The sequence below is a fragment of the Mus musculus genome, chromosome 16, assembly GCF_000001635.26.
Source record: "Mus musculus strain C57BL/6J chromosome 16, GRCm38.p6 C57BL/6J".
Classification (NCBI taxonomy): Eukaryota; Metazoa; Chordata; class Mammalia; order Rodentia; family Muridae; genus Mus; species Mus musculus.
In genome coordinates, this window is record NC_000082.6 from 20,545,089 (window position 1) to 20,563,640 (window position 18,552).

At 47.9% G+C, this 18,552-nt stretch overlaps 1 protein-coding gene and 1 pseudogene across 4 annotated transcripts; one reads left to right on the forward strand and one right to left on the reverse strand.

Moving 5' to 3' along the window:
• Positions 1–23: 23 nt before the first annotated feature.
• On the reverse strand, positions 24–3,468 carry Gm15760 (predicted gene 15760; annotated as a pseudogene). Its single transcript, NR_030670.1, has one exon. The product of NR_030670.1 is annotated as a predicted gene 15760 (transcript).
• Abcf3 (ATP-binding cassette, sub-family F (GCN20), member 3) lies at positions 3,468–16,515 on the forward strand. 3 transcript variants are annotated; one of them, XR_384567.4, is made up of 21 exons: positions 3,468–3,657; positions 3,878–4,025; positions 4,147–4,226; positions 4,656–4,702; positions 4,916–5,013; positions 5,114–5,236; positions 5,333–5,599; positions 6,386–6,466; positions 6,556–6,615; positions 6,718–6,774; positions 6,874–6,896; positions 7,011–7,066; positions 7,148–7,371; positions 7,466–7,542; positions 13,472–13,516; positions 13,609–13,741; positions 14,203–14,291; positions 14,553–14,644; positions 14,827–14,959; positions 15,095–15,182; positions 15,269–15,734. XR_384567.4 is itself a non-coding variant. In NM_013852.2 (21 exons), the coding sequence occupies exons 1-21, from the start codon at positions 3,585–3,587 to the stop codon at positions 15,425–15,427; spliced, it is 2,130 nt and encodes a 709-aa protein (NP_038880.1). In that variant the 5' UTR covers positions 3,515–3,584; the 3' UTR covers positions 15,428–16,515. The 3 variants fall into 3 exon arrangements, 1 of the variants encoding a protein (NP_038880.1); XR_001781829.2 differs by having other exon boundaries at positions 3,469–3,657; positions 7,235–7,371; positions 15,269–16,246; NM_013852.2 differs by having other exon boundaries at positions 3,515–3,657; positions 7,171–7,371; positions 15,269–16,515.
• Positions 16,516–18,552: the final 2,037 nt, after the last annotated feature.

An 18,552-nucleotide genomic window follows, 5' to 3' on the forward strand; every position in this document is an offset into this window, starting at 1 on the left:
GATGTAGGTGCTAAGAACTAGACTTGGTTCTCTGTAAGAAAAGTGCATGCTCGTAACCACTGAGCTATTTCTCCAGCCCCTAATTGTGCTTTTTTTTGGGGGGTGGTGAGGGGGGACTGGCTTGGTTTGGTGTTTTATTTTCCTTTTGAGGAGGCACAGCGTTATTGTATAAAAGCTGAGCCAGAGAGTTTAAAATAGGGATACACGATCTAGCACACACACAAGAGTCTCCAGTTCATATGTAAGCCCTCTCCAAAGTTACCCATATACATCTAGTCCCTCTTCAACTTCAAATGTGCTTGGCCTCTTCATACCAGTCAATTCCCTTTAGGGTCTGCCACTGTCACAAAACAACCCTTTGCAGAACACATGACACCACATAGCCCTAGACTGCACTCCCTTAGTCTGACTTCCCAGGTCGGTCTCCTCGGTGGAGGCTTCTGCTGGTGGTGTCTTGAGCATCTCAGGCATTGACTCAGGTGGGGGGGGGGGCACTTTCTTCTAGGAGATTTCCTTGATAGAGTCAGTTCTCTCTCCGTGGCTGTTGCCAGCTGTACCACGGGTACCAAGGTTCACCTGACAGCAGTGTGGGGGTGGGGTGGGGTGGTGGCTGATGGAGTCACACTGACAGTTCGATGTATAGTAGGAAAGTCAGCATCTCGGGTCTCAACCTGGAGAAGGTAGCAACTGAGAAGACCACACTCCCTGGCTTTCTGGATGGCCTGGGTCAGCGTCTTGTGCCGCTTCATACAGACCCCCTGTGTATGAGGCATGGAAGATGATACCAGTGTGGGCACAAACTCTTCAAGAGCTTCACATCCTAAAGTCAACGTGAAACTTGTGATGCCGGCAGATGGGGCAAGGATTCCCAGCAGCACTGGCGGCAAGCGTTTGTGGTTGCAGCAGTAGTCAGCCCAAGCAGGGCGAGAGCCATAGCTGTTCTGGTATTGTGAATCCAGGTATTTCCAAGGTTCATTTTCATAAGGGGAACCGGAAAGTGAGGACAGAGCATCTTCTTCAGGATGGCCTCAGAGCAAGAGTCTGGAGGGGAACCTGAACTACAAAAGAACTTTGTAAAAGTGTAGGAAACAGCCTTAGCAGCGTGTGCCATCTTGATGCCTGCCGTATGGCCTGCCAGAAGAACCGTGTTTGGTTAATTTTATCTTCATTTAATGCCTGAGGGATTTACCTGCATCACATGTATGCAGAGAACTCCCCAATGCCACAGGGGCATCGGGTTCCCCTGGAAGTGGAGTTGCAGAGAGTTGTGAGCAGTCATTTGAATGCTGAGAACCACACACCAATCCCTTGAAAGAGCAGCAAGTGTTCTTAACTGCTGAACCATCTGTCTCCAGCCTCTAGGTTTCAATGGTGTGTGTGTGTGTGTGTGTGTGTGTGTGTGTGTGTACAGATAGAGGTCAGATGTTCGTGTTGAGTGTATTCTTCAACTGCCTCTAGTTTCAAGACAGTATCTCACTGGCCCTGGAAAAATGATTTTGCTCAGCGGACCAGCTCCTAAGTCCTGGTGATCTTACCTTGCCTACCAGCACTGGGGTTTAGGGTGTGGGAGTAAAGATGTGCCTCACGTCTCAGGACTGGAGACAGAATAACTAACATAAAGCAGCCTGGGAAACAGGCAGAAAGGCCTGGCTGGCCCTATGATTTGGCACAACCAATGTTTTTAGAGTCTCTGATCTATATTTAAAAAAAAAAAAAATCCTGCCCTTTTTTCCCCTGATATTCCAGAGAGTTTCAGTCTTTCCCGTTGTTTTTCTACCATTGTCTCCACCCCAAACCCTGTATCCTCCTGGGGCTGGAGAACCCTCTCTGATTTCCTGATACATTGGCTCAGTTGCATAGCTACTAATGTCTCAACTCTAAAGTAAACTGGAAGCGCCTAAGTACATTTTATACAGAAAATAGACCACAGTGACTTACAGATACATCTGACTTTACTTGGGTACAAGGGATCAAACTCAGGTCTTAATGCTGAGAACAGAACAAGCACTTCTCAGAGTCCTTTCTCCAGCCCCTGGCCTGAATTTACTGTAAACTGGTTATTAGATCTAGAGGTTCAATTGCTGTTTTGTTTATGCGGAAGTTAGTACAGTCCAGAATGGCCTCGAACTCCCAAATTGCCTGCCCTAGTCTCCTAAATGTATTATACACATATGGGTGTACTCAGTAGCTTACTGAGACCAGAGAATTGAGTACTCAGTAGCTTACTGAGACCAGAGAATTGAAACAAGGTTTCAAATGGCCCCAGAATGGCCTGGAACTCATTTTGTAGCAGTGGGGTGACCTTGATTTTTTTTTTTTTTTCTCCTTAGGTTTTTCTCTTTAACCCTAGTTGTCCTGGAATTCTGTAGATCAGGGTGGCCTTGAACTCAGAGATCTGCCTTTTTCTGCCTCCTGAGTGCCGGGATTAAAGGCTGGTTCCATCTAAGTCCAGCAACCTTGAATTCTTGATCATTCTATCCCTGCCTCCTGAATGTTGGAGTTATTGGCATGCACCGCACCCAGTTTTATGAGGTACCGGGGATCAAACACAAAGCCTCAGGGTAGACAAGCATTTTACCAACTAATCTATAACCTCAGGCATGCTGATAGCTTTTTTAAACTTTAACACCAAGACTGGCAGCTCCCCATTGCAATAATGCTTAAGCTGGATGAATGGGCAGTCGAGTGTTGTCACATGCCTTTAATTCCAGCACTTTGGCGACAGGCAGGAGGTTCAGTTCTTAAGTTAGCTTAGGCTCTCTAGAGAGATTGTCTCGGAAATATAAACGGGTGTAATTTGAGCGCATTGGAATAAAGTTGTCTAATTTTGCAAATTGAGTGTGTGTGTGAGGTGTATCTTTTACAGACACTTGAGATCTGCTTTGTCTGTAGACCCAGGATAAACAATGAACTTATAAAAGGGCTTGTTCAGGTTTTCTGGCAGTGGGTGATGTGCCTTGGGGTGGCAGAACTTCATTCTCAATGACCCAGTTGAACACCTATGAAGTGTGAAGGAACTGAGGACAGAGCAAAGAGGCAAGCAGAAGTGTGCTCCTCACCCAGCTGATTCAACTAGCAGGACTAATTGAAACTGATCCACTCTGGACCGAGAGTTGGCGTGAGTCAGCAAAACGCCAAAGGTGGGCGAGCAGCAGCATGCGCCTGCGGGGAAGGTATCCAAGCTGTAAAGCGACCCCCTCCCACGTTAGCCCGTGTCTAGGCATTTCTCCCCTCGCAACACCTCCCGTGCTCCCCACTACGATAAGCCTCGGGCGATCCTGCCACGCCCCTCGATACAACCTCCACTTTCCAGAAGGCAGCGAAAACCCGCACAGGTGGTAGACGTAGACGGGAAACTGGAACCGCGCAGGCGCGGAAGCTGCCACGCCTGCTGGACTCCGCGGCGCTTGCGTCCCGTTCTACTAGACCCGCCCCCTGGACTCACGCAGACTCTGCTTTCTTACGTCAACCCTGCGCATGCTCCTTGGGATGAGGGGTGCGATTTCGGGGTGGGGAGGAAGGGCAGGGAGGCGGTCCTAGGCCCAAGTCTCACCACGACTGCGCAGATTGGATCCCGAGTGAACATGGCGACTTGCGCTGATATCCTGCGAAGCGAGTTCCCTGAAATTGACGGGCAGGTCTTCGACTACGTGACCGGTGAGCGAAACTGAATTAACTGCCTGGGGAGGCCGAAGTGGAGGTTGTGGGGAAAGACTGAGGGCGGACAGTGCAGCAGACCGCTATCTGGTCTCTCTGCGTGACCTCTTATCTTGAGGGCCAGTGGGGTCTGGTGCCCCGAGTGAGCTGTACAGACACTGAAACTGCTCCTATATCCGCCCTACCCGTTGTCTGTCTTGTTCTGCGGTACCCGGCTCAGGTGTCTTGCACAGTGGCAGCGCGGATTTCGAGTCTGTGGATGACCTGGTGGAAGCTGTCGGGGAACTATTGCAAGAAGTGTCCGGGGACAGCAAGGATGACGCTGGCATTAGGGCTGTCTGTCAGCGCATGTACAACACTCTACGCCTGTAGGTGCCAAGGGAATGAAGTTGATGGGCAAAGAGAGGAGAATGGAGAACAAACGAGGGGGAAGGTCTGAAGGCTGTAAATCTTTTCTCCCAAGTGAGTGCTTTCTCTCTACCTACATAGGGCTGAACCGCAGAACCAGGGAAACAGCCAGGTGCTACTGGACGCCCCCATCCAGTTGTCGAAGATAATGGAAAACTATGGTGAGAGTGAGGGGAGATTGAACTAGCTGCCTTCTGCCTCCACCCCCAGCCACCACCTCGCTGCAGCTCAGGTCTCTCCATCTCAACAACAAGGCTTGTAGGAGCTAGCGGTATTTTTGTGACCATAAAAGCTTGTGATGGAGAACGGGGCCTGGAGGGCTCTCCAAGCTATTGTCTGTAGTAGGAGGCATACAGACCTTGAAGCTGGTTTTGCCAGTTTCGTACCTTAACCAACAGCGTGGTCTTAAAAGAGTACATTGGGCTCTTCTTAAGTGTGAGATCGTTTTGCCCTTTACTTCAAGGCTAATAACTGTCCATTTCAGTGTTATAATGCTATCTTTAAAACTATCCTTGGTTCTTGTTAGTCATTCAAAGTCTTCATTTCCCTTCTCTCATGGAGAAGGTGACTGCTTTTCTTATCACTTACAGACTGTGACACCAAACTTCCAGGACTGCTAAAGAGGGAACAGTCCTCGGTGAGAAGTGGGAAGGGGCTGTGGTGGGTGTGAGAGTTGACCGTCTACTGAATAGTGGGTGTATCTTTGGGCGAGATTTCTGGTGTGTCTTTCCCTGCGTGTTTGCTTATGTAGCGTCATGGGTAAGTTTAAGGGTTTGTTTGCAGTAATCTCTGGAGTTCCTTTTTGAACCTGTACCCTAGTATGAACTGGTTGTGTTTGGAATTCACTCAGACAGTAAATGCGAAGAAACTAGAGAAGGCTGAAGCTCGACTGAAGGCAAAGCAGGAGAAGCGTTCAGAGAAGGAAACACTGAAGACCAGCAACCCTCTGTGAGTTTGGGAAGAAGGGCTCTAAGCAGGAAGCAGGGCAGATTCTGGTATTGAAGGACTTTCGGGAGCCCTAAAAGCTGTCTGTTTCTCTTTTAAAAAGAGTCTTGGAGGAGGCGTCAGCTAGCCAGGCAGGCAGCAGAAAAGAGAGTCGATTGGAATCATCTGGCAAGAACAAGTCCTATGATGTGCGAATTGAGAACTTTGATGTCTCTTTTGGTGACAGGTGAGGGAATGGCCAGTGGCAGGATCTTTCTAATTAAAGGAGAAGGAGCTGTGTTTCTAGATGATTCTTCATCTCTCTTTCTTACCACCCCTTCAGGGTACTGCTGGCTGGAGCAGATGTAAACTTGGCATGGGGCCGACGCTACGGCCTGGTGGGACGCAATGGTCTGGGGAAGACGACATTGCTAAAGATGCTGGCTACCCGGAGCTTGCGTGTCCCAGCCCATATTTCCCTACTGCATGTAGAGCAGGAAGTTGCTGGAGATGACACTCCTGCCTTGCAGAGTGTGCTGGAAAGTGACACCGTACGAGAGGACCTGCTACGGCAGGAACGGGAGCTCAGCCTCAGGATTGCCGCTGGCAGGTGAAGGCTTTAGGCTTGAGGGTATAAGCAGCAGCTCTCTGTCCTGGCTGGCTTGTGTGAACTTGACACAAGCTAGAGTTATTTGAGAAGAGAAACTTTAATTGAGACAGTGCCTCCATAGATTGGTCTGTGGCAAGCCTGTATTGCATTTTCTTTTTTTTTTTTTTTTTTTTTTTTTTTTTTTTTTTTTTTTGGTTTTTTTGAGACAGGGTTTCTCTGTATAGCCCTGGCTGTCCTGGAACTCACTCTGTAGACCAGGCTGGCCTTGAACTCAGAAGTCCGCCTGCCTCTGCCTCCCGAGTGCTGGGGTTAAAGGCGTGCGCCATCACACCCGGCTTGTATTGCATTTTCTTATTTGGTGGTCGATGTAGGAGGACCCAGCTCATTGTGGGCATAGTGCCATCCAGGCTGCTGGTCCCGGGTTCAGTAAGCGAGCAGGCTGAGCGAGTCAGTAAGTGGTGTTCCTCTGTGGCTCTGCTTCAGCTCCTGCCTTGACTTTCCCCAGGGATGGAGTGTGACCTGAGAGTTATAGGATGCAACGAATCCTCTCCTGCCCAAGCTGCTTTTGGTCAGGGTGTCTCACCACCACAACAGAAACCCTGACTAAGACACTGTCCCTTAGATAGTGTCTCCGTAATTCACGTGGCCTCCCTCGTGAGCCGCAGAACTTGGAATTTGGCCTATAGAACTATAAAACTCTAACTGTCCCTGCTTTCCAACCTAGAGAATGCAGGACGCCCGCTTGCGCTGCCTTTACATAAGCTGGTTGGGTCTTTTCCTTCCCAGGGCAGAAGGTTCAGAAGCTGCACAGCTGGCAGAAATCTATGGGAAGCTGGAGGAGATTGAGGCAGATAAGGCACCTGCCAGGTAGGTAAAGCCCCACTTGGTCTCCTGCGTAGTTAGCTGCCCCCTCATTTGATCTGTTCCAACTGGATTCTTCCAATTCTCCTTCCCAGAGCATCAGTCATTCTTGCGGGCCTTGGTTTTACTCCTAAAATGCAGCAGCAGCCTACCAGGTGAGTGAACCCTGCTGTTCTTGCCTTTCCACACTGCTGGCGCTGCACCTGCCTGCTTGCCATGATGAACACAAAGCGCTAATGTGAGTCTGTTGTCATCAGGGAGTTCTCAGGTGGCTGGAGGATGAGATTGGCCTTAGCCCGAGCTCTCTTTGCCAGGTGAGTCCCCAAGCCTGAGCACCTGTAGCTAGAATGTGATGGGATGCCATAGTGAGTCTCTGGCCATAGAAGCTCACACCCTGTATTCTTTTTTCATAGGCCAGACCTTCTGCTGTTAGACGGTAAGTTTGAAGGAGCTACACTGACTTCAGAGCTAGACAGGGGTGATAATAATCCTTGTTCCTGGTTCTCCACCCTTTATCGCCACATATGTGTTTTCTCTGCTTCCTCTCCAGAACCCACAAACATGCTGGATGTAAGGGCCATCCTGTGGTTGGAGAATTACCTGCAGGTGAGTTTTGGGAAGGCCCTGCAGTGGGTCTGGAGGAAGTCTGCCTCCGAGACACTGGGGGCTAGTTCCTCTTCCAAACAGCCTGCCATCCTGTTATTCCTCAGACGTGGCCCTCCACTATCCTAGTTGTCTCTCATGACCGAAACTTCCTGAATGCCATTGCCACAGACATCATCCACTTGCATAGCCAACGGCTAGACGGTTACCGGGGGGACTTTGAAACCTTCATCAAGAGCAAGCAGGAGCGCCTTCTCAACCAGCAGCGCGAGTATGAGGCCCAGCAGCAGTATCGCCAACACATCCAGGTGTGGCGGGGAGGCAGGACATGGTCCCCTCCCTAGGTGTCGGAGTTGGGGGTAGTGAGGGAGCGTGCGTGACCAGTATCTCCTTCTCCTGTAGGTTTTCATCGACCGTTTTCGATACAATGCAAACAGAGCCTCTCAAGTGCAGAGTAAACTGAAGATGTTGGAGAAGCTGTGAGTACTAAGTCCTTGAGCAGACCCTGACTCCTCTGTAAGCTACCCTTTATCCATCCATCCCAGGTCTCCCCTTAGCTAGCAGCCAGCTTTTACTCCAGCATCAAAGCAGAGTAGTCTACACTAATCTAGCCTAGGCATCCACAAAGTCTCATTCATTGTCTGTCCCTGTATGTGCTTAGTCTTCCTTTTTTTCCTCCTCATACTGAAGATGAGGGCCTAGTGCAGACCAAGCCTCACCCTTGTCTGGCTCCTCTACTGTCGTGCCTTCTAGGGTCACCCATGTTGTAATGTTGACATTGTTTCTTCTTGTAGAATACTGCTCCCTTTCATGAATCTAACACATTGTGCTTATTGAGTCAGGTGATGAGCATTAGGTTTTCCCAAAATTTTGGTTTTTAGGACTAATGAATGATACCGTGAACTTTCTAGGGGATGTTGGGTTGAGACCAAATCTGAATCTGTAACCTCTGCTCACTGCTAGTTCACAGCAGTCCCCATGCCTCAGCCTCCTAAGTACTGAGGTGACAGATGTGAGCCACCACAGCTGGCCTGCTGTGAACATTTACGTACAAGTGTTTTGGTTTTTGTCTTTTAAAGATTTTTATTTTATGTGTATGAGTGTTTTGCCTGCATGTATGTAAACGTGTGTGTGTGTGTGTGTGTGTGTGTGTGTGTGTGTGTGTCTGGTCAGGTGCCAGAAATGGAAGCTGAGTCCCCAGTCACTGAAGTTTGACTGATGATATAAGCAGCTATGTGGGTGCTAGAAACCAACCCTGGGTGCTCTTCGGGAGCAGTAGGTGCTCTGGAATCACTGCTGTCTCTCCCCTTCAGCCCCCGAGTATGAGTTCCTAAGCGGACATTGGCTTTTGTTTTACTCAGATACATATCTAGGAATGGATTTGCTCGTGTATATGATAATTTCACTTTTGAGGGGTTTTGGTGGTGATGTTAAACAGTTGCACTGTATAGCCCTGGCTATCCTGGAACCCACTTGTAGACCAGGCTGGCCCTGAACTCACATCCTTCATGTCTTCACCTCCCAGGTGCTAGAATTAAGGCATCTGCCACCACAGTTGACCCTAATGTTTAACTTTTTAAGGATCTGCAGGTGTTTTGAGAGAGAGTTTTGTAGTTTAAGCTGGGCCGTTTTGTTTCGCTTTTGAGATGGTATTTCACTGTGTAGCTCTGGCCATTCTGGGACTCAATCTGTAGACCAGGCTGGCCTTGAACTCAGAGATCTGCCCACCTGTGCCTCCCAAATGGCCTTAATTCTCACATAGCCAAAGATGACCTTGAACTCGAGGCCCTCCTACCTTCACCTCCCAGGCCCTGAGATTATGGGCATGAGTCACAGCGCTGGGATTGTGGATTGTGCCGAGCTAGAGACTGGGTCTAAGACCCGCCTGTACTAGGCAAGCAGCCTAGCGACTAAGCTATATACCTCAAACCCCTTCCAGACCAGCTTTGTTTTTGTGTTTTTAATTAAATAAATGTTTATTTTACATTGAATACAATCAATACAAATCTCACTAGAAAGAAACCCTGTCTCGAAAGAAAAAACAAAAAACAAAAAAAAAGAGAGTATAGTTCATATTAGGTTTTTTTTTTTCCTGAACTCTTCTTATAGAGACACATTACATCATTTCCCCCTTCCTTTTCCTCCTGTCAAACCCTCCCTCCTTGTTCTTTTTTCACTTCATAGCCTTTTTCTCTTTTTTGTTTTTGGTGTTTTTGAGACATGGTTTCTCTGTATAGCCCTGTTGTCCTGGAACTCACTTTGTAGACCAGGCTGGCCTTGAGCTCAGAAATCCACCTGCCTCTGCCTTCTTAGTGCTAGGATTAAAGGCGTGCGCCACCACACCCCGCTAATAGCCTTTTTTTATTAATTGCTGTTACATCTGGGTATGTGTATGAATATATTTCTGAATAGCTTGTTTAGTCTGTATAATGTTATGTATGTTTCAGGGCTGACTGTTTGGTATTGGATATCAACTGGTGTACTCTGTCCTGAAGGAGACTTCCTCCTCCTGCTCTCCGTATTCCTTGGTTGCCTGTAGTTTTTTGCTTGGGTTGAGGCCTCAAGTCCCTCCACACCCACCCACTCACACGCCCACCCTGATACACCCACACTTTGGCGTCATCATATTCAGCTCTTGTCTGGGCAGTCATGTTGGTGAGACTTTATGGGTGTAGCTTCTGACAATGCTAGGAAACTGTCTCATAGCAAACTCCCTGATCCTCTGGCTCTATTCCACCCCTTCCTCCTTAAGGTCCCCTGAGCTTTATAGGTGCTGTAGTATTATCTGGAATATGTGTCCATTGTAACTGGGTTCCACACCTCTGCATTTGATTGGCTGACGTTTTCTGTAATGCATAGAGAAGTTTGCTTGATGACTCTGGGAAGGGTTGGGAAGTCTGGCTGGCTAGAACGGTTGGATGCAATGTAGAAGGACTTGTGTGGTTGCAAGTCCGGACCAGTCATTTTGTTTTTAGGTTGAACAATCCCTCATTTTGTAGCCCAGGCTAGCCGAGAGCTCCAGGTGTGTCTACTTCCCACATGCTGGCATCATCACTGCCGCTCTTGGCTTGCTAGACTGTGTTAAAACAGACACATTGTTTCACGTGCCTGTGGGAACTGACATCTTCCTGTCTTTGCCAGCTCTTGTTGACTCTTGCAGTCTTCCTCATCCTACTGCACGAGAAGCAACACCTCATCCCAGTTTTGATAAACAGGTCCATGGCTGATGTCTCACTGAGGGCTTAACCTTGAATCTTTCTAGAAATTCTGGGGGAGAGACTAAATTCATAAGGCTTACCACTCTGACATGGAAACATTTATCACTGGATATTAAGGGTAAAAGCTACCCAGAAAAGACTGGCAGCTGGGGCTGGGGTCACACACCTGTGATCTCCGAATTAGGGAAGACTAAACTCCAAGGACTTCAAGTTCAAGGCCAACTCAGGCAACTTAGTGGTCCTTGCTTCACATGTGCAACATGCAGTTAATAGCACAAACTTAATAACACAAACTTAACATTTTTTAACGTTTTTTAAAAAATAAGTTGACTGAGGCAGGTAGATTTCTGAGTTCCAGGCCAGCCTGGTCTACAGAGTGAGTTCCAGGACAGCCAGGGCTATTCAGAGAAACCCTGTCTCGAAAAACCAAAATAATAATAATAACAATAAGTTGAAAGATGGGATTTTTTTTTTTTTAAATTGGGGAGCCATTCAGCCAGGAGACCTGCCAGCAAACCTGATGGTCTAGATTTCACCCCCAGGACTCATGGAGGAGGAGGGCAGCCAGCTCCTGCTGTTGACCTCTGACCTCCACATGAGCACCCACAGGCAGACACAAACAAAAGTAGATGTAGCAGTTTCTGGTTTTTTGTTTTGAGATTGAGTCTCACTAGTGGCCCTGGCTGACCTGAATTTCCTGTGTAGATCACACTGGTATCAAAGAGACCCATTTGTTCTGCCTCCCTAGTGCTACAGTTAAAGATGTATGTTACCATGCTTAGAAAATAAATGTAATTACAATTTTTTTTTCTCTTGGAAGAGATGTCTCAGCAGTAAGAGAATGCTGCTCTTGCAGAAGACCTGACTTTGGTCTTCAGTACCCACAGGGCAGGTCACAACTGTTTGTAATTCCAGGTCCAAAGGAACTGATACCCTATTCTCACCTCATGGGCACTGCATATATACGTGTGGTACACAGACATGTCTTATGTGTATTGGTGTTTTGCATGCATGTATAAAAGTTTTTTTTTAATTTATATGTATTTTTTTAATTTTTATTACTTGGTTTATTTATTTTTTGTTTGAAACTACATACTCTCCATGTATAGTCTTAGCTAGTCTGGAACTTGCTATGTAAAACATGTTGGACTTGAGCTCAAAGAGATCTGCCTCCTTCTGCCTCCCAAGTTTGAGGATTAAAAGCATGCACCACTACACCCAGCTTACTTTTTTTCAAAAAAATTATTTATTTTATGTGCATTGGTGTTTTGCCTGCATGTATGTCTGTGTGGGTGTCAGATCCTGGGAACTAGAGTTACAGACAGTTGTGAGCTGTCACATGGGTTCTGGGAGATGAACCTGGGTCCTTTGGAAGATCAGCCCGTGTTTTTAACCGCTGAGTCGTCTCTCCAGCCCAAGATTGTGGGGTGTTTTTGGTTTTGGGGTTTTTTTTAAGCTGGAAAAAAGATGATTGTCTTTTTTTTTCAAGATTTATTTATTTTATGTGTGTGAGTACACTTAAGAGGGCATCATCTTTTTTAACAGATAGTGTAGAGGAGGAATATACTGAGTATCACCAGATGGAGGACATGCAAGTCGGAGTCTCTCTAAGCATGTACTTGTGTCAGAGGAACACATTTCTTTTCTTTTTTTTTTTGGTTTTTTGAGACAGGGTTTCTCTGAATAGCCCTGGCTGTCCTGGAACTCACTCTGTAGACCAGGCTGTCCTGGAACTCAGAAATCCGCCTGCCTCTGCCTCCCAAGTGCTGGGATTAAAGGCGTGCACCACCACGCCCGGCTCACATTTCTTTTTGTTAAGTTTTGTTAAATTTTGTCAAGTCAGGGTCTCCCTACATAACACAGAATTTTTACATAGGCTGGCTTCGGCCTCCTGAGTGGTAGGATTGTGGGTATGTTCTCACACTCAACATAAAGTTAATTGTTTTACTACTTTTGTGTGTGTGTGTGTGTGTGTGTGTGTGTGTGTGTGTGTGTGTAATGGACTTTGTTTTATTAGGATTTCTTCCGAGAGTATGGGTAAGGAGCTCTTTTTAGAAGATCACTAGTGGCTACGCTGAACATGTCTCTTCCTCTCCTAGCAACCGTTAGTTGCCTCTAAACCTTCAGTGGTAGGAGCTCATGATCAGCCCCTTCAGGCTAGGCGCAGACTCCAGAGCAGTAATCCCAGCAGTTTGGCCAGGGTCATGGCCAGGTCAAGCCCAGAAGCCGGTTCCATAACACTCCACTCCGGGCTCTAGCTCCAGCTCCTCCTGCTGTCTCTTCTCTCCTGTGTGTCCCTGAGCTCTTGAGGGAATGTTACATCCTGTTTATGACAGCGACTCAACAGTCACTTGCCATCAGCACTTTGACAAGTTAGTAGTCTGTGCAGTTACTGCTTCTCAGATTGTAGCTGACTAACCTGTGGGGATAAACATAGTTATTTACAAGGCAATTGATTGTCACATGATTTAACAAATAGCTGTGCCTTTCACACTAGAGCTAATGACCTCTGCGGGGCCTGGTTTACAGGACAGATGCAGGGTCCTCCTGTGGAGCAGGCCTCACTTCCAATCAGGCAGCAGTTGATTATCCCATCATAGACTTGCAAGTGAGCACTCCTGGCCTGTCTGCAGTAGTGCAGCACACAGACCCATGGCTAAGGCGGATGTTGGTGGCAGTTCTCCCCAGCAGCCTGCTGAGCATCTCCCAGCACCAAGGGCTAGCCAGCAGGAGCTTCGTTCGTTACCTGTGCTGTTTTCTGACCACCAGCTTGTAGGGAGGTAGCCCAGCCCTGGCACGGTGACTTTAGTAACCTGTAGGCTCTTGGATCAGCTGAAGCCACACACACAGAGTTTCTCTGTAGCCCTGGCTGTCCTGGACCCAAGCTTTAGTCCAGGGAGACTTGGGACTCACAGAGGTCCCTCTGCTTCCTGAGTACTGGGTTAAAGGTGCGCACACCGCCACCGCCCAGGTTAAACTTTAATTTATTTAATTAGCTTAATAAGCATCAGGTTTCCTTGTGTCTTTTCTATGCATCTTTTCGTTTTTTCCATACATTAGTTCCATACATTTTAACCCTTCCCCCTCATCTTCCTGTCTCCCTTCCCTGCTTAAACTTTTCTATCCAAAGTGTTCTCTTCTCAGCTTTGATATCTTGTTAAAATAATCATTTCTCCATCTCTCCTCTCAGACCTGAACTAAAACCGGTGGACAAGGAATCCGAGGTGGTGTTGAAGTAAGTGCTAAGCTGGGGGAGTTGACGGGGAGCTGACAGGGGCTTGCATTCCCGGCTGCCTACCTCCGCACTCCACCTTGCACCTCCTGCAGGTTCCCCGATGGATTTGAGAAGTTCTCACCGCCCATTCTGCAGCTAGATGAGGTGGATTTCTACTATGATCCTAAGCACAGCATCTTCAGTCGCCTGTCTGTCTCTGCTGATCTTGAGTCCCGCATCTGTGTGGTATGGTTGCTCTTTTGTTGAGTGCCCTAGGAGTTGTCTTCCTGAACAGGCGTGGATTGGGCCAGTCCTGACGCAGTACAAGCAGGGGTACAGAGAGAAGTGGGCAGGGCCTAGACACATTTTGTAAATAGAGAGAGCAGTGATTTACCTTATTGTCCTTGGTTCTGAATTATGACAGTCACAAGACATTGAAGCAAGAACATAGGCTAAAGCTCAGGGGGATTTTTTAGCTTGATTTTAGGGAAATTTCCTTTTCCTCTGAAGGCAGGTAAAGGCTGGGGAGATAGCAAGTTAAAAGTACCTTCTGCCCAAATTTGAGGGCCAGATTCAGTCCCCAGTTCCTCTAGTTCCTTAGATAGAGTTTTTTGGTTGTAAGGCCGGGACTACCCAGGGCTGCTGCTCCTCCTCCCCTTCTGTGTCCCTACATGCACATTCACTAAGCATGCTCATGCTTCCTACAGGTTGGGGAGAATGGGGCTGGGAAATCTACTATGCTGAAGCTGCTCATGGGGGACCTGTCTCCTGTTCGGGGTATCAGGCATGCCCACAGGTAATGGATCCCCACCCCACCCCCAGTGAACTGTGCACACACTTGAACTCAGCTACATATACTACTCCACAGCGCTCAGGTAATGGATTCCCCCCATGAACTGTATGCACACTCACCTCACACACATTCAGCTGCCTATATATTCCACAGCCCATAGGTAATGGACCCCACCCCACTCCATGAACTATGTGCACACTCATACACATTCAGCTGCCTATACTACTTCACAGTTGTGCTTCCTACCTTCATTTTTGCCTCCAGGAATCTGAAGATAGGCTATTTTAGCCAGCACCACGTGGAACAGCTAGACTTGAATGTCAGTGCTGTGGAACTCCTGGCTCGAAAATTTCCTGGTATGTTGGGGTACGGTTTGCAGTAAGTGTTTTAGCTGACCCTTGCAGCTAGGCCTGTCTTGGGTCAGTCTAGAGAAGTCTCCCTAAGTCTAGATATAAGAACATGGGCACTGAGGAGGAGAACCTAGGAAGTAGCAAATGAGTTGGGTCAAGAGCTAATCTAATGTTGGGGCCTTTTCCAGGGCTACCTGAAGAGGAATATCGTCACCAATTGGGCCGGTATGGCATCTCTGGAGAACTGGCCATGCGTCCTGTTGCGAGCTTATCTGGGGGCCAGAAAAGCCGGGTAGCCTTTGCTCAGATGACCATGCCTTGGTGAGTCTATGGGGGGGGGGGGGGGGGGGATGTCTTGCCTTTTCATTTCTCCTTCCCAGTACAAAATGATTCTTTCTTCTTTGTGCCATAAGAATTCATTTTCTACCATCTTATAACAAGTGTTCTCCCTTCCAGCCCCAACTTCTATATTCTGGATGAACCCACAAACCACCTGGACATGGAGACCATTGAAGCTTTGGGCCAGGCTCTCAACAACTTCAGGGTGAGCATGTCCTTGCCTGCTCTTCTTCCCTAGGGCTCTGCACCCTTGGTATCTTATCCCTTGAGCACTTGTGTTCTGTCTTTCAGGGTGGTGTAATTCTGGTATCTCATGATGAGCGCTTCATCCGACTGGTGTGCAAGGAGCTGTGGGTGTGTGAGAACGGCAGTGTCACTCGGGTTGAGGGGGGCTTTGACCAGTACCGGGCCCTCCTCCAAGAACAGTTCCGCCGGGAGGGCTTCCTCTAGAGCCCCAGTTGAGTAAGGACTGTGCCTAGGACGTGGACTGGTTTTGGAAGATCCCTGAGCTACCATGTAGGCAACCAACTCCAAGCTTAGGACTTTCCCTACTTGGGGACAGCCTTATTTCCCAAATTTCTCTTTTCCTTTCAACTGGAGCATCCTCTGCACAATGTGGGAGACCTATCCAAGGGCCTGTGAAACAGTCCTGAAGGAAAAGGATAGGGGATGCTATCTGGGGTTATAAGTACCCCACTGCCCAGCTTGGCAGGGCCCAACATGGCTGCTGTGTAAATTAAATCCCCTCCTGGATCTCTTTTGCCTCTCTGCTCGTTCATGGGCAGGGCTTGCCATGGTTTTCTGCTCTGGGTTCTGGGCTCTCTGTTACTTTCCTGTGATGTGACTGTCAGTCATACAGACAAAGCAGCAGCAGTCCAGCCTTCCTCTTGTTGGGCAATGTCATCCGTCTGTCCCTGAGGTGAGCTTGAGCTAGGGGATGGAGAAGGGTGTATTGGGATTGTTCTGGTGCTCACACCCTAGCCTGAAATTCACCTCGGGTGGGGGGTGTTGAGAGGAGGGTCGTGGGCTCTACTGTCTCAGCCCCTGCTGCTTGGGAGTTTGAACTGACTGAATTCTGGCCTCACACGGCTCACCAACTGCTTTCTGGGATCTCTGGCCCTGTCTCTCATTTCTATAATCTGGACCTTAAGGGCACAAGAGAAACCTTTGTTGTTCCCAGTTTGCATTAATGATTTATGTTCTTGTTTTCCCTCTAACCATGTAGAAGCAGCCTGGGAAGTAGGGAATTGTCTAACTGGAAAAAAAAAATAGGACACATGATTCTTTTCAAATAAAGCAGACTTGTAAGAGAGGAGGACACGTGCAAGAGCATGTGCCTGTGGTCCAGGCACATTGAGGGTGAAGCCGGAGGCTCATCTGAATCCATGTAATCCATGAATCTCCTGGCCTGTGAGACCTGCCTGTTGTATAAAAGAGGGAAGAGAGCTGTCTAACAGGAGTCTGGCCTGAAAGTTAGTTCTCAAGGACTTAGCTGCTATAATTAATCAGTATGTAGAAGACATTAAAATGGAGTCAACATAGGGACTGTCTCAGCCTACTGGAGATTGTAGTCATGAGTCTCAACTGCTGATCTTCTCTGAGCTATGCTGAATGTTCAGTGGTTTGGGAAGAGAGGTCTGTGAGATAAGGGAGGATGTGTGAGCTAGCCTTGAATGTAACAGTTCCTTACAAAAAACTAAAACAGGGAAAGGGTTATGTTGCCTCATGGTTTTAGAGGCTTCAGCCATGAGCACTTGACTGTGTTACTCACGTGCTTACAGTGGGACAGAACATGGTGGGGGGTGAGGAATGTGCCAATACAGCAGCTTAGGAGGGAGATGTCACACTTCCTACAATGTGCACCTAGGACCTGCTCGATTCAACCAGATCCTCCTAAGAATGCACATGAATTGTGTGCACCCCAGCAGTGATCCGTGTGCATGGCTCTGTGCACCCCAGCAGTGATCCCTGTGCATGGCTTTGCACGTCACTAGTGATTTGAGATTTTTCAGACAGGTAATTCTTTTCCAACTTGGGGAACCAGTGGCCCCATGCCTGTCAGTCTTCTGAGCTTAGTCCCTGAATCCCTTTTAGCTGGTAAGCCCACTAGGAGTCCTGCAAGTGCTTAAGGTCCCTGGAAGAGCTTTGAGCACCAAGAACATTGGAAGTTGAGGTTGTGTGAGGAAAGGCTCAGCACATACTAGTATCAGTGGAAGGGGCCACGTTAGTCTGATTTTTCAAATCCTACTTTAATACGGGTTCTTAATCACCTTAACTTCCTTTCTGGCCTATCACTCACCAGAGGTAGTGAAAAGAAAGGTTATTAGGACACAGGAGAAGTGGGCCTGTTTAGAAATAGTTCTTTGGGGTGAATCCAATCTTCATTGTCAGGATATCAGTGGTTCAGTCCACTAGCAAACCACCGAACACAAATTAGTAGCTTCATTCCAGGCTACTCAGCAGACACCACACATGAACCAACAATGGCAGCTTGATCCAGAATAAACCTCGAGACTCCACTGATCGCTCTGAGTCTGAGGAAGCAGCAAGAAGCCACTGAATATCAAGAGGTTTTTGGCAAGTTACTCTCTATGAGGCCATGACAAGCAAAGACCAGCAAAGTGCTGCAAGGCGAACCAAAGCCTGAGCCTTGTCCCACCATCTGTGGTCATATTTATATTCTTTATAAATATCACACTTCCTCTCACGAGACTACTTCAACAAAACCACCTCTCACCTGTGTCTGCCTCAATGTTCTTTCATGTGTCCACTTTAGCAAAAAGCCTTTCACCCATCTGCCCCAGCAGAACATCATTATGACAGTTTCCAAAGAAACCAGAAATTTCCACTTCAGGCCACAGTAGAAGCTAAGTAAAGCAAACCACATAACCCCCTGGGTTCTTTGTGGCACTGTTATAGACTGGCCACCACACAGTATAAAAGTGAAATTCAGCATGGGCTTGCTGTGTGCTCAAGCTGACTGTAAGGACTGGGAAAAGACATTTCCAAAACTAATCATGAGCCAGTCTGGGCTTGCATGCTACCTTCACATGTGCTAGAGCCTTCCAGAAAAGAGATGGCACTCGGTGACTACAGTGTATGGCCTATGACATACCATCTTTCCTGGCATCTCATCTCCAGCATTCTCACAGCACAGGTAGGTTTACCTCACTGTACACCTGGGCATGTCAGAAAACACAAGAAGAAAAGACCCCAGCACTGTCAGGGACTCTGCCTCAATTACCCACTGCACTGGCTAGTTCGGTTGGAAAGCAAACTTACCAGCCTATCCTGGAGCTGTTGAGCCTACATCAAGTCTTTGAGTTTTTCACTGGCTAGTCAGTGAAGAGCCTTAGGCTGCAGTCTTCACTAAAATCCTGGACTCTGCCTCTCTTGGCCGGACTAGACTCGCCAACACCACATGGATAACTTGGCTGGTCCTCAGAAGTCATGGGTTCCTCAGTACAGTTCTTGCAAGGCACTTAGGTCTGTTGACAAGTTGTTCATCTCCATATGCTATTAGTGTCTTGAGATCTAGTGGACATCTTGCTAGGTTCCCTCTGGCCCAGATAACC

What these genes read in the sequence shown, in the direction of transcription:
- Abcf3 (NM_013852.2), top strand. Translation starts at nt 3,585, where the DNA reads ATGGCGACTTGCGCTGATATCCTGCGAAGCGAGTTCCCTGAAATTGAC. An exon ending in ATGTACAACACTCTACGCCT is followed by an intron (nt 4,026 to 4,146) that starts GTAGGTGCCAAG and finishes CTACCTACATAG; the next exon opens with GGCTGAACCGCAGAACCAGG. An exon ending in CTGAAGATGTTGGAGAAGCT is followed by an intron (nt 7,543 to 13,471) that starts GTGAGTACTAAG and finishes CTCTCCTCTCAG; the next exon opens with ACCTGAACTAAAACCGGTGG.